This window comes from Procambarus clarkii, chromosome 79, assembly GCF_040958095.1.
Source record: "Procambarus clarkii isolate CNS0578487 chromosome 79, FALCON_Pclarkii_2.0, whole genome shotgun sequence".
Lineage (NCBI taxonomy): Eukaryota > Metazoa > Arthropoda > Malacostraca > Decapoda > Cambaridae > Procambarus > Procambarus clarkii.
Genome location: NC_091228.1, coordinates 2105811 through 2132298, shown reverse-complemented (window position 1 = coordinate 2132298; position 26488 = coordinate 2105811). Strand labels below are relative to the sequence as shown.

The 26488-nt window shown below is 51.1% G+C and overlaps 1 protein-coding gene across 7 annotated transcripts in view; it reads left to right on the top strand.

Moving 5' to 3' along the window:
- Cen (cerebellar degeneration-related protein 2-like) overlaps nt 1-26488 on the top strand; it is a 621507-nt gene that overhangs the window by 219603 nt on the left and 375416 nt on the right. For 5 of the 7 annotated variants that reach the window (XM_069314434.1, XM_069314438.1, XM_069314433.1 and 2 more), the window contains exon 2: nt 24699-25478. The exons of 1 other annotated variant lie outside the window; for it this stretch is intronic. In XM_069314434.1, coding sequence (XP_069170535.1) covers nt 25295-25478 — 184 coding nt within the window. In that variant the 5' untranslated portion in view covers nt 24699-25294. The remainder of the gene's footprint in view (nt 1-24698; nt 25479-26488) is intronic. One more of the 7 variants, XM_069314435.1, reaches the window with a different exon arrangement.

Here is a 26488-nt window from a genome sequence, read left to right as displayed (position 1 = left end):
TCTCACCCCTTGATCACTCTCCCCCTTGATCACTCTCACCCTTGACCACTCTCCCCCTTGATCACTCTCCCCCTTGATCACTCTCCCCCTTGATCACTCTCCCCCTTGACCACTCTCCCCCCTTGACCACTCTCCCCCTTGACCACTCTCCCCCTTGACCACTCTCCCCCTTGACCACTCTCCCCCTTGACCACTCTCCCCCTTGACCACTCTCCCCCTTGACCACTCTCACCCCTTGACCACTCTCACCCCTTGACCACTCTCCCCCTTGACCACTCTCCCCCTTGACCATTCTCCCCCCTTGACCACTCTCCCCCTTGACCATTCTCCCCCCTTGACCACTCTCCCCCTTGACCACTCTCCCCCCTTGACCACTCTCCCCCTTGACCACTCTCCCCCTTGACCATTCTCCCCCCTTGACCACTCTCCCCCTTGACCACTCTCCCCCTTGACCACTCTCACCCCTTGACCACTCTCACCCCTTGACCACTCTCACCCCTTGACCACTCTCCCCCTTGACCACTCTCCCCCTTGACCATTCTCCCCCCTTGACCACTCTCCCCCTTGACCACTCTCCCCCTTGACCACTCTCACCCCTTGACCACTCTCACCCCTTGACCACTCTCACCCCTTGACCACTCTCCCCCTTGACCACTCTCCCCCTTGACCATTCTCCCCCCTTGACCATTCTCCCCCTTGACCACTCTCCCCCCTTGACCACTCTCCCCCCTTGACCACTCTCCCCCCTTGACCACTCTCCCCCCTTGACCACTCTCCCCCCTTGACCACTCTCCCCCCTTGACCACTCTCCCCCCTTGACCACTCTCCCCCCTTGACCACTCTCCCCCCTTGACCACTCTCCCCCCTTGACCACTCTCCCCCCTTGACCACTCTCCCCCCTTGACCACTCTCCCCCCTTGACCACTCTCCCCCCTTGACCACTCTCCCCCTTGACCACTCTCCCCCCTTGACCACTCTCCCCCCTTGACCACTCTCCCCCCTTGACCACTCTCCCCCCTTGACCACTCTCCCCCCTTGACCACTCTCCCCCCTTGACCACTCTCCCCCCTTGACCACTCTCCCCCCTTGACCACTCTCACCCTTGACCACTCTCCCCCCTTGACCACTCTCCCCCCTTGACCACTCTCCCCCCTTGACCACTCTCCCCCCTTGACCACTCTCCCCCCTTGACCACTCTCCCCCCTTGACCACTCTCCCCCCTTGACCACTCTCCCCCCTTGACCACTCTCCCCCCTTGACCACTCTCCCCCCTTGACCACTCTCCCCCCTTGACCACTCTCCCCCTTGACCACTCTCCCTAGCAAGTGTTCCACTAGTAAGGTTAAATGTTAACATTTACTACAAATAACAAGACAATGGTGGAGGAAATTCTGGTAATATTTTTTTTGGATACAGACTCGAGCAATAGTGTTGGACGGGTCGATATTGTGACGTCACCGTCAGCTGGGGGCGCTGCTGCCACGTCACCCGTCCAGTGGTGGTTACTGGGTGGGGGAGAGTGGTGGTGGTTACTGGGTGGGGGAGAGTGGTGGTGGTTACTGGGTGGGGGAGAGTGGTGGTGGTTACTGGGTGGGGGAGAGTGGTGGTGGTTACTGGGTGGGGAGAGTGGTGGTGGTTACTGGGTGGGGGAGAGAGTGGTGGTGGTTACTGGGTGGGGGAGAGTGGTGGTGGTTACTGGGTGGGGGAGAGTGGTGGTGGTTACTGGGTGGGGGGGGAGAGTGGTGGTGGTTACTGGGTGGGGGGGGAGAGTGGTGGTGGTTACTGGGTGGGGGGGGAGTGGTGGTGGTTACTGGGTGGGGGAGAGTGGTGGTGGTTACTGGGTGGGGGGGGAGAGTGGTGGTGGTTACTGGGTGGGGGGGGAGAGTGGTGGTGGTTACTGGGTGGGGGGGGAGAGTGGTGGTGGTTACTGGGTGGGGGGGGAGAGTGGTGGTGGTTACTGGGTGGGGGGGGAGAGTGGTGGTGGTTACTGGGTGGGGGGGGAGAGTGGTGGTGGTTACTGGGTGGGGGGGGAGAGTGGTGGTGGTTACTGGGTGGGGGGGGAGTGGTGGTGGTTACTGGGTGGGGGAGAGTGGTGGTGGTTACTGGGTGGGGGAGAGTGGTGGTGGTTACTGGGTGGGGGAGAGTGGTGGTGGTTACTGGGTGGGGGAGAGTGGTGGTGGTTACTGGGTGGTGGAGAGTGGTGGTGGTTACTGGGTGGGGGAGAGTGGTGGTGGTTACTGGGTGGGGGAGAGTGGTGGTGGTTACTGGGTGGGGGAGAGTGGTGGTGGTTACTGGGTGGGGGAGAGTGGTGGTGGTTACTGGGTGGGGGACTTACTCTGTGCTACCAGCTGTAGCACAGAGCTCTGTGGCAGCGGCGCCTGAGCAGGGCGCGGAGTCGGGGATGCCTGAGCAGGGCACGGAGTCGGGGATGCCTGAGCAGGGCGCGGAGTCGGGGATGCCTGAGCAGGGCACGGAGTCGGAGATGCCTGAGCAGGGCGCGGAGTCGGGGATGCCTGAGCAGGACACGGAGTCGGGGACCCCTGAGCAGTGCGCGGTGCCACAGGTACCGGAGCAGAGCGCGGTGTCACAGGCATCGGAGCAGAGCGCGGTGTCACAGGCACCGGAGCAGAGCGCGGTGTCACAGGCATCGGAGCAGAGCGCGGTGTCACAGGCACCGGAGCAGAGCGCGGTGTCACAGGCACCGGAGCAGAGCGCGGTGTCACAGGCCCCGGAGCAGAGCGCGGTGTCACAGGCACCGGAGCAGGGCACAGTGTCACAGGCACCGGAGCAGGGCACAGTGTCGGGGGCGCCGCAGCAGAGTGCGGTCCCTGGCAGAGGGAAACAAACAAAACAAGGCCCCAAAATCTGTTGGTATTACAGATGGGCAACCTGTAAGCATGGGGAATCGGGAAGAATAAATGGAACATGTACACACGATCACCCTAGAAAGTGCAGAAACCTCCTCAATACAGGTAAATGTACCAAAAGCTGTGAATTCTTTCACCCAGAAATTTGCAAGAACTCTTTGGACAGGAAAGAGTGCTTCAATGCTGAATGCCCAGCTTTTCATATAAGAGGCACCAGGCGAATAAAACCGACAGACTACCACTATGAAAACAGCCACTACTCCATCAACCGGGATAATTTTTTAGCAAGAGGAGGAGGAGAAGAATGGCTAAAAATGACCAGACTCTACCACCAACTCGGTCAAATGCTAGAGAGGACGCAAACACAGTGGCCTCCTTACCAGAGCCTCAGATATTAACACCAATTAAAGCATCCAGCACTTCCACTAACACGATAACATCATTTATATTTGCCAACATCCAGGGTATAAAAACACGCAAATCCAACAAAGTTCATTTTATAGATGGTCTCCTTCATGAGGCAAATGCAGTGTTTGCAGCCCTAACGGAAACTCACACAAAGGACTACCTTGATGGTGAAATATGGATCTCAGAATACAATCTCTTCAGATGTGATAGGAAACACCGGCTTCAGGGTGGGGTCAGCCTCTACATCAAAGACACACTCATCTGTACTGAGCTGCTAAACACCTCAAATGATATGGTGGAAGTGCTGATAGTCAAAATAGAGATCCTAAATGTAGTTATTGTCCTTGTATATAAGTCACCGGAGGCAAACCCTCAGCAGTTTAAAGACCAACTAATGAAAATAGAGCACTGCTTGGAAAACCTCACAAATCCAGCTCCGAACATCATCCTGCTTGGGGACTTCAACCTACGGCACCTGAAATGGAAGCACCTGGCTAATACAGTAATATCAGAAAGAATACCAGGAAGTAGCCTAAATGAGCAGGCACATGCAAATGACCTGCTACGGATGTGCGATAGGTTTGCCTTAAACCAGCAAATAGTAGAACCAACTAGGAAGGAGAACACGCTGGACCTCATTTTCACTAATAATGATGAGTTGATCGGGAACATAATGATTACAAATACCTGTTACTCAGATCACAACTTAATTGAAGTTCTGACAACCATGGGGAATGGACCTTCAAAACCAGTCCAGAGTCCCGGTGGAGGAGATTTCAGCAAATTCAACTTCAATAATAAACGGATAAACTGGGAGCAAATAAACCAGGACTTCACAGAAATAAACTGGGAAGAACAGCTAGGAAATGCAAACCTGAACCAGTGCCTGGAAAAAATAAGCTCAGTAGCACTAGAGATATGTTCAAACCGCATACCCCTAAGAAAAAAGAGAAAGAGATGCAGATTGGAACGGGAACGTCGTTCCCTATATAGGCGAAGAAAACGAATCGCGGAACAACTTGAGAGTCGCACCCTATCTCAAGAACGGCGAAGAAGGTTAGGTAGAGAAATAGAAACAATTGAACTCAAGCTACAAGAATCATACAAAACCCAGGAGAGGCAAAGAGAGCAAAAGGCCATCAGTGAAATAGAGAGAAATCCGAAATATTTTTTCTCCTATGCAAAATCAAGATCAAAAACCACATCTAGTATCGGGCCCCTGCGAAAGGGAGATGGAACTTTCACAGATGACAACAAAGAAATGAGCGAGTTACTGAGGAAGCAGTACGACTCTGTTTTCAGTGAGCCATTAAATGCACTAAAGATTGATAACCCAAATGAATTTTTCATGGATATGATACCAACATCAAATCATATATCAGACGTCGCCCTATCCCCACTAGATTTTGAAGAAGCCATAAACAGTATGCCTATGCACTCTGCACCAGGCCCGGATTCTTGGAACTCCATATTCATCAAGAACTGTAAAAAACCACTATCGCAGGCCCTTCACATTCTGTGGAGACAAAGCCTAGATACTGGCGTTATCCCTGACATACTAAAAACAGCAGAGATAGCACCACTCCATAAAGGAGGAAATAAGGCAGAGGCAAAAAATTACAGACCGATAGCACTAACATCGCACATCATAAAAATTTTTGAGAGAGTGCTAAGAAGTAAGATCACAAAATACATGGAATCACAGCATCTCCATAACCCCGGACAACATGGTTTCAGAACAGGGCGCTCTTGCCTGTCGCAGTTGCTGGACCACTATGATATGGCATTAGATGCTATGGAAGACAAACAAAACGCTGATGTAATTTACACAGATTTCGCAAAAGCTTTTGATAAATGTGACCATGGTGTTATTGCACATAAAATGCGTTCAAAAGGAATTACCGGGAAAATAGGCAGATGGATCTACAATTTCCTGACTGACAGAACCCAATGTGTAATAGTCAACAAAACAAAATCCAGCCCATCAACCGTGAAGAGCTCAGTCCCCCAGGGTACTGTGCTTGCTCCAGTACTTTTTCTCATCCTCATATCGGACATAGACCAGAACACAACCTATAGCACTGTATCATCCTTTGCAGATGACACTAGGATTTTCATGAGAGTTGGCAACATAGAGGACACGGCAAACCTCCAATCAGATGTAGATCAGGTCTTTCTATGGGCTACAGAAAATAATATGGTATTCAACGAGGATAAGTTTCAGCTCATGCGCTACGGAAAAATTGAAAATATAAAAACAGAAACCACGTACAAAACGCAGGCAAATCATAACATAGAACGAAAAGGCAATGTAAAGGACCTGGGTGTACTCATGTCGGAAGACCTTACCTTTAAAGAACACAATAAAGTAGCCGTCACAACTGCAAGAAAAATGACAGGTTGGATAACAAGAACTTTTCACACTAGAGATGCTATACCGATGATGATACTTTTCAAAACGCTTGTGCTCTCTAGAGTGGAGTACTGCTGCACAATGACAGCCCCTTTCAAAGCTGGAGAAATTGCTGACCTAGAGAGCGTGCAGAGATCCTTTACTGCTAGAATCCACTCAGTAAAACATCTAAATTACTGGGACCGACTAAAGAGCCTAAATCTGTACTCCCTTGAGCGCAGGCGGGAGAGATACATAATAATTTACACGTGGAAAATAATTGAGGGGCTGGTCCCAAACCTGCACACAGAAATAACACCACATGAGACCAGAAGACATGGCAGGATGTGCAGAATACCCCCGTTGAAAAGCAGAGGTGCAACAGGTACTCTGAGAGAGAACTCTATCAACATCAGAGGCCCGAGGCTGTTCAACACGCTTCCACTACACATAAGGGGCATAACTGGCAAACCCCTCACAGTGTTCAAGAGAGAACTGGATAAGCACCTCCAAAGAATACCTGATCAACCAGGCTGTGACTCATACGTCAGGCTGCGAGCAGCCGCGTCTAACAGCCTGGTTGATCAGTCCAGCAACCAGGAGGCCTGGTCGACGACCGGGCCGCGGGGACACTAAGCCCCGGAAGCACCTCAAGGTAGCCTCAAGGTAGGGGAGGTTACTGGGTGGGGGAGAGTGGTGGTTACTGGGTGGGGAGAGTGGTGGTGGTTACTGGGTGGGGGAGAGTGGTGGTGGTTACTGGGTGGGGGAGAGTGGTGGTTACTGGGTGGGGAGAGTGGTGGTGGTTACTGGGTGGGGGAGAGTGGTGGTGGTTACTGGGTGGGGGAGGTTACTGGGTGGGGAGAGTAGTGGTGGTTACTGGGTGGGGGAGAGTGGTGGTGGTTACTGGGTGGGGGAGGTTACTGGGTGGGGGAGAGTGGTGGTTACTGGGTGGGGGAGGTTACTGGGTGGGGAGAGTGGTGGTGGTTACTGGGTGGGGGAGAGTGGTGGTTACTGTGTGGGGGAGGTTACTGGGTGGGGGACAGTGGTGGTGGTTACTGGGTGGGGGAGAGTGGTGGTGGTTACTGGGTGGGGGAGGTTACTGGGTGGGGAGAGTGGTGGTGGTTACTGGGTGGGGGGGGGAGAGTGGTGGTGGTTACTGGGTGAGGGAGAGAGTGGTGGTGGTTACTGGGTGGGAGAGAGAGAGTGGTGGTGGTTACTGGGTGGGGGAGAGAGTGGTGGTGGTTACTGGGTGGGGGAGAGAGTGGTGGTGGTTACTGGGTGGGAGAGAGAGTGGTGGTGGTTACTGGGTGGGAGAGAGAGTGGTGGTGGTTACTGGGTGGGGGAGAGAGTGGTGGTGGTTACTGGGTGGGGAGAGTGGTGGTGGTGGTTACTGGGTGGGGGGGAGAGTGGTGGTGGTTACTGGGTGGGGGGGGGAGAGTGGTGGTGGTTACTGGGTGGGGGGGGGGAGAGTGGTGGTGGTTACTGGGTGGGGGAGGTTACTGGGTGGGGAGAGTGGTGGTGGTTACTGGGTGGGGGAGAGAGTAGTGTAGTTACTGGGTGGGGGAGAGAGTAGTGTAGTTACTGGGTGGGGGAGAGAGTAGTGTAGTTACTGGGTGGGGGAGAGAGTAGTGCAGTTACTGGGTGGGGGAGAGAGTAGTGCAGTTACTGGGTGGGGGAGAGAGTAGTGCAGTTACTGGGTGGGGGAGAGAGTAGTGTAGTTACTGGGTGGGGGGGGGAGTAGTGTAGTTACTGGGTGGGGGAGAGAGTAGTGCAGTTACTGGGTGGGGGAGAGAGTAGTGCAGTTACTGGGTGGGGGAGAGAGTAGTGTAGTTACTGGGTGGGGGAGAGAGTAGTGCAGTTACTGGGTGGGGGAGAGAGTAGTGCAGTTACTGGGTGGGGGAGAGAGTAGTGTAGTTACTGGGTGGGGGGGGGGGGGAGTAGTGTAGTTACTGGGTGGGGGGGTAGAGAAGTGTACGAGGTGGGAGAGAGAGAACTGGTGTGTGGTGATAAACCAGGCTGATGGAACTAAACCCAAGACAGGTTAACGTGGTGTGTAAGACTCGGCTCAATGTTGCGGCAACTCGCTGGAGATGATTGGCTGGCATTCTTTTTGGTGGTAAATTGTTTTCATATAAGAGGATTGTCGTGCTTACGGGGGGTCTAGTTCTTTGGTCCCACCTGTGAGGATGTTGCGTTAACGAAATTGGAATTTAAAGTCTCCTATGATTAGTAGTATGGATGTGTGTGTGTGTGTGTGTGTGTGTGTGTGTGTGTGTGTGTGTGTGTGTGTGTGTGTGTGTGTGTGTGTGTGTCTGTGTCTGTGTCTGTGTCTGTGTCTGTGTGTGTGTGTGTGTGTGTGTCTGTGTGTGTGTCTGTGTGTGTGTCTGTGTGTGTGTCTGTGTGTGTGTCTGTGTGTGTGTGTGTGTGTGTGTGTGTGTGTGTGTGTGTGTGTGTGTGTCTGTGTGTGTGTGTCTGTGTGTCTGTGTGTCTGTGTGTGTGTGTCTGTGTGTGTGTCTGTGTGTGTGTCTGTGTGTGTGTGTGTGTGTCTGTGTCTGTGTGTGTGTGTCTGTGTGTGTGTCTGTGTGTGTGTCTGTGTGTGTGAGTACTCACCTAGTTGTGTTTGCGGGGGTTGAGCTCTGGCTCTTTGGTCCCGCCTCTCAACCGTCAATCAACAGGTGTACAGATTCCTGAGCCTATCGGGCTCTGTCATATCTACACTTGAACCTGTGTATGGAGTCAGCCTCCACCACATCACCCCCTAATGCATTCCATTTGTCAACCACTCTGACACTAAAAAAGTTCTTTCTAATAGCTCTGTGGCTCATTTGGGCACTCAGTTTCCACCTGTGTCCCCTTGTGCGTGTGCCCCTTGTGTTAAATAGACTGTCTTTATCTACCCTATCAATCCCCTTCAGAATCTTGAATGTGGTGATCGTGTGTGTGTGTGTGAGTGTGTGTGTGTGTGTGTGTGTGTGTGTGTGTGTGTGTGTGTGTGTGTGTGTGTGTGTGTGTGTGTGTGTACACAAAGAACATAGGAGTCATGCACAAATTGTTGGGACACGAGGAACACAGTCTATAAAGACACTATTACTTAAAGTGTTTCAGATCAAAACATAAAATAGACAAACACAAAATGAGCAAAGGTGTGAAGGGAGTAAAACACTTAATATTTAAGAAGAAATATGCTAACTGATAATGTAGTTCAGTCCTTGTTACTCCTGCTTTTAATTATAATGTGTGTGGGGAGGGGGGGGGGGGGGTACTGGGAGTGGTAATGGTAGTGGGGGTATGTGGAATGTGTGTACTCACCTAGTTGTGCTTGCGGGGGTTGAGCTCTGGCTCTTTGGTCCCGCCTCTCAACTCTCAATCAACTGGTGTACAGGTTCCTGAGCCTATTGGGCTCTATCATATCTACACTTGAAACTGTGTATGGAGTCAGCCTCCACCACATCACTTCCTAGTGCATTCCATTTACTAACTACTCTGACACTGAAAAAGTTCTTTCTAACGTCCCTGTGGCTCATTTGGGTACTCAGCTTCCACCTGTGTCCCCTTGTTCGCGTACCAACCGTGTTAAACAGTTTATCTACCCTGTCGATTCCTCTTAGAATTTTGTAGGTAGTGATCATGTCTCTCCGATCTCGCCTGTCTTCCAGCAACGTGAGGTGCATTTCCCGCAGCCTGTCCTCGTAACTCATGCCTCTTAGTTCTGGGACTAGCCTAGTGGCATACCTCTGAACTTTTTCCAGCTTCGTCTTGTGCTTGACAAGGTACGGGCTCCATGCTGGGGCCGCATACTCCAGGATTGGTCTTACATATGTGGTATACAAGGTTCTGAATGATTCCTTACACAGGTTCCTGAAGGCAGTTCTGATGTTAGCCAGCCTCGCATATGCCGCAGATGTTATTCTTTTTATGTGGGCTTCAGGAGACAGGTTTGTTGTGATATCAACTCCTAGATCTTTCTCTCTGTCCGTTTCATGAAGGACTTCATCTCCCATTCTGTATACTGTGTCTGGCCTCCTGTTTCCACTGCCTAGTTTCATTACCTTACATTTACTCGGGTTGAACTTTAGTAGCCATTTGTTGGACCATTCCTTCAGTCTGTCTAGGTCATCTTGTACTATCTTCCTCTGTCTTAATCCTCCTCATAATTTTTGCATCATCAGCAAACAGTCAGACGAACGATTCTATACCCTCTGGGAGATCATTTACATGTATCAGAAACAGTATAGGTCCAATGACTGACCCCTGCGGGACTCCACTGGTGACGTCTCGCCACTCTGAAACCTCCCCCCTCACAGTGACTCGGTCTTCTGTCGCGAGGTTCTGTCTTAGGTACTCCTTTATCCAGTGGAGTTCCTTCTCCGGCCTGCATCTCCAGCTTTTTCACTAGCCTCTTGTGTGGCACTGTGTCAAAGGCTTTCTGACAATCCAAAAATATACAGTCTGCCCACCCTTCTCTTTCTTGCCTGATTTTTGTTGCCGGGTCGTAGAGTTCAATTAATCCTGTGAGGCAGGATTTGCCATCCCTGAACCCATGTTGATGTATTACAAAGTTCTTTCGCTCCAGATGCTCCACTAGCTTTTTTCGCACAATCTTCTCCAACTTGCATGGTATGCAAGTTAGGGACACTGGCCTGTAGTTCAGTGCCTCCTGTCACTCCCCCTCCTTGTATATCGGGACTACGTTAGCTGCTTTCCAAATTTTTGGCAGTTCCCCTGTTACCAGTGATTTGTTATACACCACGGAGAGTGGCAGGCACAGTGCTTCTGCTCCTTCCTGTAGTATCCATGGCGATATTCCATCCGGACCTATAGCGTTTGTCACATCCAACTCTAGTAAAAGCTTCACCTCCCCATTGGTAATCCCAAACTCCTCTAGCGGTGCCTGGTTATCTATTCCCTCTCTTATCTCTGAATCTTCTCCTTGCTCTAATTGGAAGACCTCCTGGAATTTCTTATAGAGTTCCTCGCACACTTCTCGTTTGTAGTAATTCTGTCTGCCCCTATCCTCAGTTTTATTACCTGTTCCTTCACTGTTGTTGTCCTCCTGATGTGGCTGTGTAGCAATTTAGGTTGAGTCTTTGCCTTGGTGCTGTGTCATTTTCGTACTGGCCTTCTGCCTTCTGTGTGTGTGTGTGGGGGGGGGGCTCTGTGAGGGGTAATGGTAGTGGGGGTATGTGGTATGTGTGTGACGTTTGGTTAGTGTGAAGCGAGTAACTTGAGAGGAGGAGAAGAGTCAGAAGAGTGAGAGGAGCGAGAGTGAGAGTGAGAGGAGCGAGAGTGAGAGGAGCGAGAGTGAGAGGAGCGAGAGTGAGAGGAGCGAGAGTGAGAGGAGCGAGAGTGAGAGGAGCGAGAGTGAGAGGAGCGAGAGTGAGAGGAGCGAGAGTGAGAGGAGCGAGAGTGAGAGGAGCGAGAGTGAGAGGAGCGAGAGTGAGAGGAGCGAGAGTGAGAGGAGCGAGAGTGAGAGGAGCGAGAGTGAGAGGAGCGAGAGTGAGAGGAGCGAGAGTGAGAGGAGCGAGAGTGAGAGGAGCGAGAGTGAGAGGAGCGAGAGTGAGAGGAGCGAGAGTGAGAGGAGCGAGAGTGAGAGGAGCGAGAGTGAGAGGAGCGAGAGTGAGAGGAGCGAGAGTGAGAGGAGCGAGAGTGAGAGGAGCGAGAGTGAGAGGAGCGAGAGTGAGAGGAGCGAGAGTGAGAGGAGCGAGAGTGAGAGGAGCGAGAGTGAGAGGAGCGAGAGTGAGAGGAGCGAGAGTGAGAGGAGAGGAGCGAGAGTGAGAGGAGAGGAGCGAGAGTGAGAGCGAGAGGAGCGAGAGTAGGAGCGAGAGTGAGAGGAGAGGAGCGAGAGTGAGAGGAGAGGAGCGAGAGTGAGAGGAGAGGAGCGAGAGTGAGAGGAGAGGAGCGAGAGTGCGTGAGACAGTGAATGAACTCGTGGGTTGGCCGCTCAGCCCCGGGAGATGTTTACAAACCCACAAGTCACTAGTACAATGGAGCCCTTCATTCACAGATCTCATTCATGCATTCTCTTCCTTCAGCCTCCTCGCCCAATATCGTATCACCACCAAGGAAGTAAATATTGACGTCTTACAAAGCAAGAATGCAAGTTATCGCCGCTCCTGAATATCGTAAACATTATATACGATATATTGTGTAGGTAAGATTTGTGTACACGATAACATGAGTCGTGTGTGTAGCGGTAGCAGACATGAGAGGCAGTCAGAACAGATGGAATGCACTAGGAAGTGATGTGGTGGAGGCTGACTCCATACACAGTTTCACGTGGTTGAGGCTGACTCCATACACAGCTTCACGTGGTGGAGGCTGACTCCATACACAGTTTCACGTGGTTGAGGCTGACTCCATACACAGCTTCACGTGGTTGAGGCTGACTCCGTGCACAGTTTCATGTGGTTGAGGCTGACTCCATACACAGTTTCACGTGGTGGAGGCTGACTCCATACACAGTTTCACGTGGTGGAGGCTGACTCCATACACAGTTTCACGTGGTGGAGGCTGACTCCATACACAGTTTCACGTGGTGGAGGCTGACTCCATACACAGTTTCACGTGGTTGAGGCTGACTCCATACACAGCTTCACGTGGTTGAGGCTGACTCCATACACAGTTTCACGTGGTGGAGGCTGACTCCATACACAGTTTCACGTGGTGGAGGCTGACTCCATACACAGTTTCAAGTGTGGATATGATAGAGCCCAGTAGGCTCAGGAACCTGTACACCTGTTGATTGACAGTTGAGAGGCGGGACCAAAGAGCCACAGCTCAACTCCCACAATCACAACAGCAGCTAGGTGAGTTCACCGATCCACACAATTCACTCGGGCTGGCAGGCTCTGAACTGTGGTGGAGGGCGGGCTGGCAGGCTCTGAACTGTGGTGGAGGGCGGGCTGGCAGGCTCTGAACTTTGGTGGAGGGCGGGCTGGCAGGCTCTGAACTGTGGTGGAGGGCGGGCTGGCAGGCTCTGAACTGTGGTGGAGGGCGGGCTGGCAGGCCCTGAACTTTGGTGGAGGGCGGGCTGGCAGGCTCTGAACTGTGGTGGAGGGCGGGCTGGCAGGCTCTGAACTGTGGTGGAGGGCGGGCTGGCAGGCTCTGAACTTTGGTGGAGGGCAGGCTGGCAGGCTCTGAACTTTGGTGGAGGGCGGGTGGCAGGCTCTGAACTGTGGTGGAGGGCGGGTGGCAGGCTCTGAACTGTGGTGGAGGGCGGGCTGGCAGGCTCTGAACTGTGGTGGAGGGCGGGCTGGCAGGCTCTGAACTTTGGTGGAGGGCGGGCTGGCAGGCTCTGAACTTTGGTGGAGGGCGGGCTGGCAGGCCCTGAACTGTGGTGGAGGGCGGGCTGGCAGGCTCTGAACTGTGGTGGAGGGCGGGCTGGCAGGCTCTGAACTTTGGTGGAGGGCGGGCTGGCAGGCCCTGAACTTTGGTGGAGGGCGGGCTGGCAGGCTCTGAACTTTGGTGGAGGGCGGGCTGGCAGGCCCTGAACTTTGGTGGAGGGCGGGCTGGCAGGCCCTGAACTTTAGTGGAGGGCGGGCTGGCAGGCTCTGAACTTTGGTGGAGGGCGGGCTGGCAGGCTCTGAACTGTGGTGGAGGGCGGGCTGGCAGGCTCTGAACTGTGGTGGAGGGCGGGCTGGCAGGCTCTGAACTTTGGTGGAGGGCAGGCTGGCAGGCTCTGAACTTTGGTGGAGGGCGGGCTGGCAGGCTCTGAACTGTGGTGGAGGGCGGGCTGGCAGGCTCTGAACTGTGGTGGAGGGCGGGCTGGCAGGCTCTGAACTGTGGTGGAGGGCGGGCTGGCAGGCTCTGAACTTTGGTGGAGGGCGGGCTGGCAGGCTCTGAACTTTGGTGGAGGGCGGGCTGGCAGGCCCTGAACTGTGGTGGAGGGCGGGCTGGCAGGCTCTGAACTGTGGTGGAGGGCGGGCTGGCAGGCTCTGAACTTTGGTGGAGGGCGGGCTGGCAGGCTCTGAACTTTGGTGGAGGGCGGGCTGGCAGGCTCTGAACTGTGGTGGAGGGCAGGCTGGCAGGCTCTGAACTGTGGTGGAGGGCGGGCTGGCAGGCTCTGAACTTTGGTGGAGGGCGGGCTGGCAGGCTCTGAACTTTGGTGGAGGGCGGGCTGGCAGGCTCTGAACTTTGGTGGAGGGCGGGCTGGCAGGCTCTGAACTTTGGTGGAGGGCAGGCTGGCAGGCTCTGAACTTTGGTGGAGGGCGGGCTGGCAGGCTCTGAACTTTGGTGGAGGGCGGCCTGGCAGGCTCTGAACTTTGGTGGAGGGCGGGCTGGCAGGCTCTGAACTTTGGTGGAGGGCGGGCTGGCAGGCTCTGAACTTTGGTGGAGGGCGGGCTGGCAGGCTCTGAACTTTGGTGGAGGGCGGGCTGGCAGGCTCTGAACTTTGGTGGAGGGCGGCCTGGCAGGCTCTGAACTTTGGTGGAGGGCGGGCTGGCAGGCTCTGAACTTTGGTGGAGGGCGGGCTGGCAGGCTCTGAACTTTGGTGGAGGGCGGGCTGGCAGGCTCTGAACTTTGGTGGAGGGCGGGCTGGCAGGCCCTGAACTTTGGTGGAGGGCGGGCTGGCAGGCCCTGAACTTTGGTGGAGGGCGGGCTGGCAGGCCCTGAACTTTGGTGGAGGGCGGGCTGGCAGTCCCTGAACTGTGGTGGAGGGCGGGCTGGCAGGCCCTGAACTTTAGTGGAGGGCGGGCTGGCAGGCTCTGAACTTTAGTGGAGGGCGGGCTGGCAGGCCCTGAACTTTAGTGGAGGGCGGGCTGGCAGGCTCTGAACTTTAGTGGAGGGCGGGCTGGCAGGCCCTGAATTTTGGTGGAGGGCGGGCTGGCAGGCCCTGAACTTTAGTGGAGGGCGGGCTGGCAGGCTCTGAACTTTAGTGGAGGGCGGGCTGGCAGGCCCTGAACTTTGGTGGAGGGCGGGCTGGCAGGCCCTGAACTTTGGTGGAGGGCGGGCTGGCAGGTCCTGAACTTTGGTGGGGGGCGAACTGGCAGGCTCTGAACTTTGGTGGAGGGCGAACTGGCAGGCCCTGAACTTTGGTGGAGGGCGGGCTGGCAGGCCCTGAACTTTAGTGGAGGGCGGGCTGGCAGGCCCTGAACTTTGGTGGGGGGCGAACTGGCAGGCTCTGAACTTTGGTGGAGGGCGAACTGGCAGGCCCTGAACTGTGGTGGAGGGCGGGCTGGCAGGCCCTGAACTTTGGTGGAGGGCGGGCTAGCAGGTATGGTTGGTAGTCCGGCCACGTTGGAGGCGGATCTTGGACACTATCAACACCCATAAAACATATCCATTATGTGTCGGCATTAATTAGGATAATTAATAATTATTAATTAGGATAATTAATAATTATTAATTAGGCACTTCCGCTGTTGCCTAATTTTAACTTTTGGTTCCCGTCTTCAATTATATTTTCCTCTCAACTATTTGTTTCCTCCCAGATTGTGTGGCATTTATATATTTATACAATTATAGGTCACGTTCGATTGTGCGGTTGACAAGTCAAGGTTCAGGACCACAGTTACTGGAAATAGGAATTTGTTTTGTCGGGTAATGGCTTTGGGGGCAGCACCCGACATCCCCAGCTGGCGAGATGTTGTTTGTGGTATCTATTGTATTTGAGGCGTGCTGTATGATGATGTTAGATGATGATGATGTATGTAGCAGTGCGTACGGTGTTTATAAATCTGTGTGATGTTTAGCAGCAGGGTAATTAACAATTTAACCAACAATTGCCATGAGTGAGTAGGGTATCTGATTTTTTAAGACGAAGCTAAATAATTTGCCCTTAGGGCAAATTAGAATTATTACAAGCAAACTACAAGCATCACGAGGGGCCTCGTAGCCTGGTGGATAGCGCGCAGGACTCGTAATTCTGTGGCGCGGGTTCGATTCCCGCACGAGGCAGAAACAAATGGGCAAAGTTTCTTTCACCCTGAATGCCCCTGTTACCTAGCAGTAAATAGGTACCTGGGTGTTAGTCAGCTGTCACGGGCTGCTTCCTGGGGGTGGAGGCCTGGTCGAGGACCGGGCCGCGGGGACACTAAAGCCCCGAAATCATCTCAAGATAACCTCAAGATAATCACTTAAAACTGTTAATATTTAAATATTGTAAAATATTGATGCGGAAATAGATAATAAATATTTGTAATGCTATACAATGTAGTTATATAAAATAGGATGGCCTTATGGAAGAGAAAACCTGTTAGGTTTACCGAGGTACCCTTAGTCTACCTAGGTAAACCTTCCCCAGGATGCCACCAACGACAGTTGAATAACTATCTCGTACCTAATATACCTCGAGATAAACCGAGGCATCAGGTGAAAGAAAATGCGGCCCTACCTTCCTGTCCGGGAACCAAACCCGGGATCCTCTGTCGTGTGCCGACGACCTGGATCATGCCTGACACTCGTGCATGATCGAGCAGTAATCATGCAAGGAGTTGTCGACATGTATGACTGTAATAGTAAGACAGGTAATATGAAGTAATGTCAGACTGTGGGTATGGCTGTCCTCGTCTCTGGTGAGTTACTCCTGCCCGGTGGGAGAGTGAGGAGTCCCGGTGGGAGAGTGAGGAGTCCCGGTGGGAGGGTGGGGAGTCCCGGTGGGAGAGTGAGGAGTCCCGGTGGGAGAGTGAGGAGTCCCGGTGGGAGAGTGGGGAGTCCCGGTGGGAGAGTGGGGAGTCCCGGTGGGAGAGTGAGGAGTCCCGGTGGGAGGGTGGGGAGTCCCGGTGGGAGAGTGAGGAGTCCCGGTGGGAGAGTGAGGAGTCCCGGTGGGAGAGTGAGGAGTCCCGGTGGGAGAGTGGGGAGTCCCGGTGGGAGAGTGGGGAGTCCCGGTGGGAGAGTGGGGAGTCCCGGTGGGAGAGTGGGGAGTCCCGGTGGGAGAGTGGGGAGTCCCGGTGGGAGAGTGGGGAGTCCCGGTGGGAGAGTGGGGAGTCCCGGTGGGAGAGTGGGGAGTCCCGGTGGGAGAGTGGGGAGTCCCGGTGGGAGAGTGGGGAGTCCCGGTGGGAGAGTGGGGAGTCCCGGTGGGAGAGTGGGGAGTCCCGGTGGGAGAGTGGGGAGTCCCGGTGGGAGAGTGGGGAGTCCCGGTGGGAGAGTGGGGAGTCCCGGTGGGAGAGTGGGGAGTCCCGGTGGGAGAGTGGGGGAGTCCCGGTGGGAGAGTGGGGGAGTCCCGGTGGGAGAGTGGGGGAGTCCCGGTGGGAGAGTGGGGGAGTCCCGGTGGGAGAGTGGGGGAGTCCCGGTGGGAGAGTGGGGGAGTCCCGGTGGGAGAGTGGGGGAGTCCCGGTGGGAGAGTGGGGGAGTCCCGGTGGGAGAGTGGGGGAGTCCCGGTGGGAGAGTGGGGGAGTCCCGGTGGGAGAGTGGGGGAGTCCCGGTGGGAGAGTGGGGGAGTCCCGGTGGGAGAGTGGGGGAGTCCCGGTGGGAGAGTGAGGAGTCCCGGTGGGAGAGTGAGGAGTCCCGGTGGGAGAGTGGCGCTGGACGTGTGTCTGGGTGGTGGGACCAGTCCACCACTCCTGCCAGGTGCAGGTTGTAGTGCTGGGGGGTGGTGGTTTCTTAACAAAAAAAATGTTAGGGTGCGGTACTGATAGGAGGGTTATGTTGAGGGGGGGTGGGGGAGTTGTTGGGTAAGTTGATGGTGGGGGTGGACTGCCCCTGCACCTCTCCACCCTGCACCTCTCCACCACTCCCCTGGTTGACCGTCAGCTGGTGGTGGTGCCGTCACCTAACAGCCATCACCAACATTTTTTCTTGAACAGTTACTTGGACAAACGTATTTTCAGTATGGATTTGAGAACATTAGGCAGAAACATTAGTGCAGTCCATCCTCGTTTTCGAATTTAATACAGATACGAATTGAATACTGATGATAAATGTAATTGAGAGGCGAACGCAATCAGTAGCATTATCATAGAGTGAATGATAAGCCAATGCATAGACATATTTTATTCGTACCTATAAATTATATAACTAACTTTTACTATATAACTCATCTTTTTCTCGTGTCTCATCCTTGCCTCACGACGCGAAACCTGGCAGTGAGTGAGAATGATAAGGGAATGTGCGCGCGCGCGCGTGAGTTGAAAGTATGTACATGCGTGCGTTTGTCATTGTGCAACCCGTTCTCGCCGGCCTTCCCAACGTCAAGAAACTGTCGTACTAAGGTGCCTGATCCTAACCTGCCAGAGGACCCAAAACAGAAAATAGACATTGTCAATTTCGCGAGCCGCTACCATTTTCTATTACGACAGTTTTTGGTGTTGGGTAATGTGTAGGTCAAGACTTGACGTGGTGTTAGCAGGACGGGTTATGAGAGAGAGAGAGAGTGTGAGAGAGAAAGAGAGAGATAGATAGATATTTTGAGATTATCAGGGAAAAGCGCCAAGCCATTACCACTATATAGCCCTGGGAAGGGGTCAGGATAAAGATTTGGGATGGGACGGAGGGAAAGGAATGGTGTCCAACTACTTATGGACGGTCGGGGATTGAACGCCGACCTGCATGAAGCGAGACCGTCGCTCTACCGTCCAGCCCAAGTAGTTGGGCAAGGGGGGGGGGGGTATTGAGCGAGATATAATACATAACACATTTTCATTGAATTAACACATTGTCTCGTGATCAGAACCATTCAGTAATTAAGGCTTCAATTCATTCTTTCATTCAGTAATTCAGTAATTCAGTAATTAAGTAATTAATTAAGTAATAATTCAGTAATTATCAACAGCCTACATAGTGGAATGCAAGAGATGTGTGTTTTGATGAAGACAAGAGTTCTGGCGAACCTGTTATATTAGGACGAGGGAGGTTATCTTGAGATGATTTCGGGGCTTTAGTGGTCCCCGCGGCCCGGTCCTCGACCAGGCCTCCACCCCCAGGAAGCAGCCCGTGACAGCTGACTAACACCCAGGTACCTATTTTACTGCTAGGTAACAGGGGCATAGGGTGAAAGAAACTCTGCCCATTGTTCTCGCCGGTGCCTGGGATCGAACCCAGGACCACAGGTTCACAAGTCCAGCGTGCTGTCCGCTCGGCCGACCATTGTGAGGATTGTTGAGATTGCGGCAAGAATAATATATTAATTAATTTAATTATATATTAATAATTATTAGAATAAAATATTAATTAATAATATAATAAGACTAATATATACTTACAATATTGTAAGTATTGAGACAAAAAGAATAATCGAGAGATTGATGAAGTCATTACTTTACCGGCCAACTAGGAAAGGTTTACACACAGAAATCACAATAGCGTGATGCATCAATGAACAAATCCACAAGGGCCGTGACGAGGATTCGAACCTACATCCGAGATCATCCCAGACGCTGCCTTAATCGACTGAGCTACGACATGGTCAAAAAGAGTTGAAACCAGAAGTTGTACCTAACCTACTTGGCTCCTGCAGCCTCTCCGAGACACAAACCAGGGTTTTACACAACTCCCCTCTGCACTCGAGCTATGTCAATAGGCCGTTCTCCCTCTTCGCCCTTACTTCATTGCTCATACGCCCTTACTTTCAACTGTTTTGACCATGTCGTAGCTCAGTCGATTAAGGCAGCGTCTGGGATGATCTCGGACGTAGGTTCGAATCCTCGTCACGGCCCTTGTGGATTTGTTTTAGGAAAGGTTTCTTCCGATCCAGAGAACGTTGGTGCTGTGAGTGGTGAGAGTATTATTGGAACACTTTATTATTGTCCTTTTGTCACGTTATAATTAGGCGAGCCTAATTTTTTATAATAATTATAATAATAAAAATAATTAAGCCTTTCGCGAGCCTAGATAGCTGCCCTGGAAACACAAACCGAAACTGTCTCTATTTTCCGCTTGTTACAACTTGTAATAAAGTTGTTACATCTTGGCTTAACGTGTTTATGACGTATTAGAACGTTGTTACAACTTGCTGTATTGGTTGTTATAACTGGTTAGGTGGTGTTAAAACTTGTTGGAACGTTGTACCAACGTCGTAGTTTCGGTGTGTGTTTGGCGGGAATCTGAAGCCTTGCTCACTAAAATGTTTGTATTTATAAGGCGCTGACCAGCCTATTGTGCCGTTTCTAAAAATGACTATATTATACTATCTATACTTTGTTCCTCTAGTGTTGTCTTCTGATGAAAACTGAAGGATATCGAGATAGCGTTTATCCACTTTATCGTTAAGACAAAATGCTGAAGTTCTGAAAATGGAATAATCCTTTTCCGAGTGAAAGACTGATCACAGGCAGAAAGACTGACGTTATTCGCTCCAGGGGCCAGATTCACGAAGCAGTTACGCAAGTACTTACGAACCTGGGGGCCAGATTCACGAAGCAGTTACGCAAGTACTTACGAACCTGGGGGCCAGATTCACGAAGCAGTTACGCAAGTACTTACGAACCTGGGGCCAGATTCACGAAGCAGTTACGCAAGTACTTACGAACCTGGGGCCAGATTCACGAAGCAGTTACGCAAGTACTTACGAACCTGGGGCCAGATTCACGAAGCAGTTACGCAAGTACTTACGAACCTGGGGCCAGATTCACGAAGCAGTTACGCAAGTACTTACGAACCTGGGGCCAGATTCACGAAGCACTTACGCAACTACTTACGAACCTGGGGCCAGATTCACGAAGCAGTTACGCAAGTACTTACGAACGTGTACATCTTTCCTCAATCTTTGACGGCTTTGTTTACATTTATTAAACAGTTTACAAGCATGAAAACTTGCCAATCAACTGTTGTAATTGTTATAAACAGCCTCCTGGTGCTTCCGAGCTCATTAACTGTTTAATAATTGTAAACAAAGCCGCCAAAGATTGAGAAAAGATGTACAGGATCCTAAATGCTTGCGTAACTGCTTCGTGAATCTGGCCCCTGAATCCTGATATCCCCATCCTGTTGAATGGAAGGTTAGGTGTAACGCGTCATCCTAATAGAACGTCGCATTTTGACGTATACTCTACCTAAGGCACATAGTTGCAATAGAAAATGGTAGCGGCTCGCGAAATTGACATATTGTCCCGTTTTCTGTTGTGGGTCCTCTGGTAGGTTAGGTTAAGGGCACGTTAGTACAACAGGTTCTTGACGCTGGGACACCTTAGGCGGACGGGCTGCAGTTAGTGTCGTGGAGAGATGGTTGTCGGGGCATGATGGGTGAACAGGAGGCGGTATTTGGTGTAGGAAGGTTATCTTGAGGTTATCTTGATATGATTTCGGGGCTTTTAGTGTCCCCGCGGCCCGGTCCTCGACCAGGCCTCCACCCCCAGGAAGCAGCCCGTGACAGCTGACTAACACCCAGGTACCTATTTACTGCTAGGTAACAGGGGCATTCAAGGTGAAAGAAACTTTGCCCATTTGTTTCTGCCTCGTGCGGGGATCGAACCCGCGCCACAGAATTACGAGTCCTGCGCGCTATCCACCAGGCTACGAGGCTACGAGGAATGATTAAATAATAACATAGTTGCCCAACCAACTTGTCCTCTTAAAAAGAACGTCGCTTTTGGCCGTTTGTCCGTATGGCCGAAATTGGACGTAATTTGAAAATGAAAAAAAAAATTGAAAATAAATTTGGGATTTTTTTTTTCAACAACAGTAAGTTAAGGGTCCTCTGGTAGGTTAGGTGGGCAGGAAATTCTCATAAAGTTTCAAAACGTTATGAAAAACGTTAATGGAAAGTTTCTTCTCCTAGCGTGTCCGAGTAAGCCGGACGACTCAAACAGAAAACGGAACAGAACGTCACTTTTGTGAGTCGATTTCATTTCAAATTACGTCCAAATTTGGCCATAGCACCGCGCATACCAGCCAAAAGTGACGTTATTTTTAAGAGGACGGGTTGTTATAACACCGTTGTTCAATAGCCACGAGAGACGGGCATCTGTAACTTTGTCCTAACAGGAGCTGCAGTTAATAGTTGGTTTGCAACTCAAGCTAGAGGTCCAGTGATTGATGATTGATTGATAAAGATTAAGCCACCCAAAAGGTGGCACGGGCATGAATAGCCCGTAAGTGGTGACCCTTTTGAGCCATTACCAGTATCAAGAGCTGATACTGGAGATCTGTGGAGGTGCGACTGCACCCTGCGTGACGGGAGATGTCTCCCGTGTGGAGAAGGGGAGGTCCAGTGAGAGTGACGGAAGTGTTTGAGAGTGAAGACTTGGTCTAGGCACGTGTGGTGGGGAATTAATCAAGGTGTGGTGGGGAGAAATTCTGGGTGTATTAGTGGGGAAGTAGGGAGGGGTGAGCAGAATTGGGGGGGGGGAAGTTGATAATAAGATAATGTAAACATGTTAAGTATCTGCCGCACACAAGTTATAATAATTGTAGCACATCAGTTTAAGTACGTTTATTGAGACAGTAAAATACATCTCAAAGGAATAGAGTAGTTTAGGCTAGCGATGAATAGACCATTCTTATCGACTTGAGAATGGTCCAGGCCGGACCGAAACGTCGTCGTCCCTTCACCTTCTAGTGTGTGGTCTGGTCTACATAGCTTAGGCTATTTCTACCCTCACCCACCCTCTTTTTGAGTACTTTATTCCTTTTTTCTTTTTTTTGTTTTTGTTTTTGAGATATATACAAGAGTTGTTACATTCTTGTAGAGCCACTAGTACGCGTAGCGTTTCGGGCAAGTCCTTAATCCTATGGTCCCTGGAATACGATCCCCTGCCGCGGAGAATCGTTTTTTCGTCCAAGTACACATTTTACTGTTGCGTTAAACAGAGGCTACAGTTAAGGAATTGCGCCCAGTAAATCCTCCCCGGCCAGGATACGAACCCATGACATAGCGCTCGCGGAACGCCAGGCGAGTGTCTTACCACTACACCACGGAGATTGTAAATCTTTCGGCCATGCTTAGGCTCCCGGTTGACCCGTTGCTCTCCTTAACCTCACTGGAAACATGTAGTGATGAAGCGGCTTGAGGACGGTGTGTTATGTATCAATGACGGTGTGTTATGTATCAATGACGGTGTGTTATGTATCAATGACGGTGTGTTATGTATCAATGACGGTGTGTTATGTATCAATGACGGTGTGTTATGTATCAATGACGGTGTGTTATGTATCAATGACGGTGTGTTATGTATCAATGACGGTGTGTTATGTATCAATGACGGTGTATTATGTATCAATGACGGTGTGTTATGTATCAATGACGGTGTGTTATGTATCAATGACGGTGTGTTATGTATCAATGACGGTGTGTTATGTATCAATGACGGTGTGTTATGTATCAATGACGGTGTATTATGTATCAATGACGGTGTGTTATGTATCAATGACGGTGTGTTATGTATCAATGACGGTGTGTTATGTATCAATGACGGTGTGTTATGTATCAATGACGGTGTGTTATGTATCAATGACGGTGTGTTATGTATCAATATGTTATGATACATAACATATAAATGAACACATCAATACCGTCATACATCTTAATTTGCATAAATGAATACATTTGACACAGTTATCTTGAGATGATTTCGGGGCTTTAGTGTCCCCACGGCCCTGTCCTCGACCAGGCCTCCACCCCCAGGAAGCAGCCCGTGACAGCTGACTAACACCCAGGTACCTATTTTACTGCTAGGCAACAGGGGCATAGTGTGAAAGTTTCTCTGCCCATTGTTTCTCGCCGGCGCCTGGAATCGAACCCAGGACCACAGGATCATAAGTCCAGCGTGCTGTCCGCTCGGCCGACCGGCTCCCAAGACATCTTCACAACAATTAAGGTGGTGTTGGAACCTGTACCTGTTGTTAGATGACTAATTGCGTCTTGCATTTTTATAAAACTTTCTTGATTGTGTGGGTAGCGGTCAGGAGGTGGGTGTGGGTAGCCCCTGCCTCGTGGTTAACTACCTTGAGGTGCTTCCGGGGCTTAGCGTCCCCGCGGCCCGGTCGTCGACCAGGCCTCCTGGTTGCCGGACTGATCAACCAGGATGTTGGACGCGGCTGCTCGCAGCCTGACGTACGAGTCACAGCCTGGTTGATCAGGTATCCTTTGGAGGTGCTTATCCAACTACCCGCCAGTTTTCTTCGCCAGCATTCACTGGAAAATATTTTAAATCTGAATTTAAAATCGGTTATGCATGATAACGGTCTCTGGCCGGAAATTTTGGCTACGTTCTTTCTCACCGACTCGCAGCTTTCTCACCGACTCGCAGCTTTCTCACCGACTCGCAGCTTTCTCACCGACTCGCAGCTTTCTCACCGACTCGCAGCTTTCTCACCGACTCGCAGCTTTCTCACCGACTCGCAGCTTTCTCACCGACTCGCAGCTTTCTCACCGACTCGCAGCTTTCTCACCGACTCGCAGCTTTCTCACCGACTCGCAGCTTTCTCACCGACTCGCAGCTTTCTCACCGACTCGCAGCTTTCTCACCGACTCGCAGCTTTCTCACCGACTCGCAGCTTTCTCACCGACTCGCAGCTTTCTCACCGACTCGCAGCTTTCTCACACGACTCGCAGCTTTCTCACCGACTCGCAGCTTTCCTTACCGGTAAATTAACCCGAGTAATCCACTTGTGTGTCGCGGGTTTATATATCTTTATTGTAATTAATTATCAGCTTGGATGCGAATGCTTCTTGGCAAACTGCTGAGCTGGATCTAATAATAATAATAAATATCTTATCTTGAGGTTATCTTGAGATGATTTCGGGGCTTTAGTGTCCCCGCGGCCCGGTCCTCGACCAGGCCTCCACCCCCAGGAAGCAGCCCCTGACAGCTGACTAACTCCCAGGTACCTATTTACTGCTAGGTAACAGGGCCATATATCGAATATATGAATATATATGAATATATCGCTGCTTTCGTGAAAGTCTCTAAGTTAAATTAGCTTTTCGTGACTACCGATTAGTGTTGCTAAATGTATGTGATGAATAAGTAGTTTAGTAGTACTTGTATTACTGTTGGGGCAGTTTTGTGTTGAGTCAGCCTGTTGTATCATGCATCACACGATATTGTATTTCCATGGAATCTTAAACTGATTTTTTTTTTTAATTTTGAATGAATTGCGTTCTGTTGAGTCTTGCGGCCATTTTCCTAGTTTTTGAGCAAGCTTTTCTTTCCTTACAGCATATCTGTGTTAGACACATACAGGACTCTACGATAATGACTTAGAAAACACAGGTAAACATAGCAGAAACATCTGAAAATATTGAGGTGAGACATTTCGTTGGCACGAAAACATTGAGAGATTGACAAACTGTTGCGAACATTGCAGGACTGTTAATGCGAGGCGTGCGCGTTAATTATGGCTAGTTATGCAGTAAGAACCAACGATAATGGCCTGTGAGAAAGCTATAGATAGCGAGTCGTACCGGATGTGTGTGTGACCAAGGCTGCATGCCAGTGCTTTGTGTCGGAAAGTGTAATAGACTCCAGATTGGAAGAACGAGTGAAGGCATTACTGTGATAAGTGTCAATATGTTTGTAATTACAGTCCAGTGCATGATAATGGAACATAAAGAATAACACCTTCAAAGATTGAGGTATAAACAAATAGGTGTACAGGGCCTCGCCCCAGTATAGAAGCTACAAGTACGAACTGAAGCCATGAGAGGCCAGGGAAGTGGCTAGGACACAGGAAGCCTAGAGTAACATAGAGTGTAAAGAGTGTCGCGAAGAGCCTAGCATAACTGTGGACGGAGGGGGCGCGCGCGCGCGGGAACATGATGAACGGGCTGGACACCCCGCCCCCTAGTGCGGGCGCCCACGCCCACCACCTGGCCAAGATGAGGGTCACCCAGAAGATACAGTCCCCCTCCACGCCCCTCACGCCCCTCACCCCCGTCGCCTCCACTACCCCGGCTTTCATCCAGGTCACCCACTTCGGCGAGGAGAACGTCATGGAAGGTAAGGCACATTATATCAACAGTTTTCCTCCTCTACACCTCAATTCTACTTGTTTGACCCTAAGGGATGGTAGACTAGGGACCTGGGGCCAGATTCACGAAGCAGTTACGCAAGCACTTACGAACGTGTACATCTTTCCTCAATCTTTGACGGCTTTGGTTACATTTATTAAACAGTTTACAAGCATGAAAACTTGCCATTCAACTGTTGTTATTGTTATAAACAGCCTCCTGGTGCTTCGGAGCTCATTAACTGTTTAATAATTGTAAACAAAGTCGCCAAAGATTGAGAAAAGATGTACAGGTTCGTAAGTGCTTTCGTGAATCTGGCCCCTTACCTGGGAGTGCTTTCCCTATACTGATTGACGGACCTCGCTCGTCTTTATTCCAGAGGGTTGTTTTCATGATCCGTGGCAGACCTGGTAAGTTATGTTATATTAACTCTCTTTCTGGTAGATATCTGCTACCAGAAAAGTACATGTAGATTGTGTAACTGTGATATCTTGCTTGTTGAGGGAGCATAGATATCACGAGGACGAGGACATGTTCGGTGGTTACTCACAATCCACTCATCATTACCATGATGGATGAGGTTACTCACAATCCACTCATCATTACCATGATGGATGAGGTTACTCACAATCCACTCATCATTACCATGATGGATGAGGTTACTCATTATCCACTCATTATTACCATGATGGATGAGGTTACTCATTATCCACTCATTATTACCATGATGGATGAGGTTACTCATTATCCACTCATCATTACCATGATGGATGCAGTGTTGACAGGGAGGTGAGTGCCTTGACTGAGCCGAGGACAGTGGTGGCTTGAGAAGCCTGTCTTCTGGTAAAGGGAAGGGAACTGTCAAACTATCAGAAGAAAGCGCCAAGCTATTACGACTATATAGCACTGGGAAGGGGTCAGGATAAGGAATTGGGATGGGACGGGGGAAAGGAATGGTGCCCAACCACTTAGGGACGGTTGGGGATTGAACGCCGACCT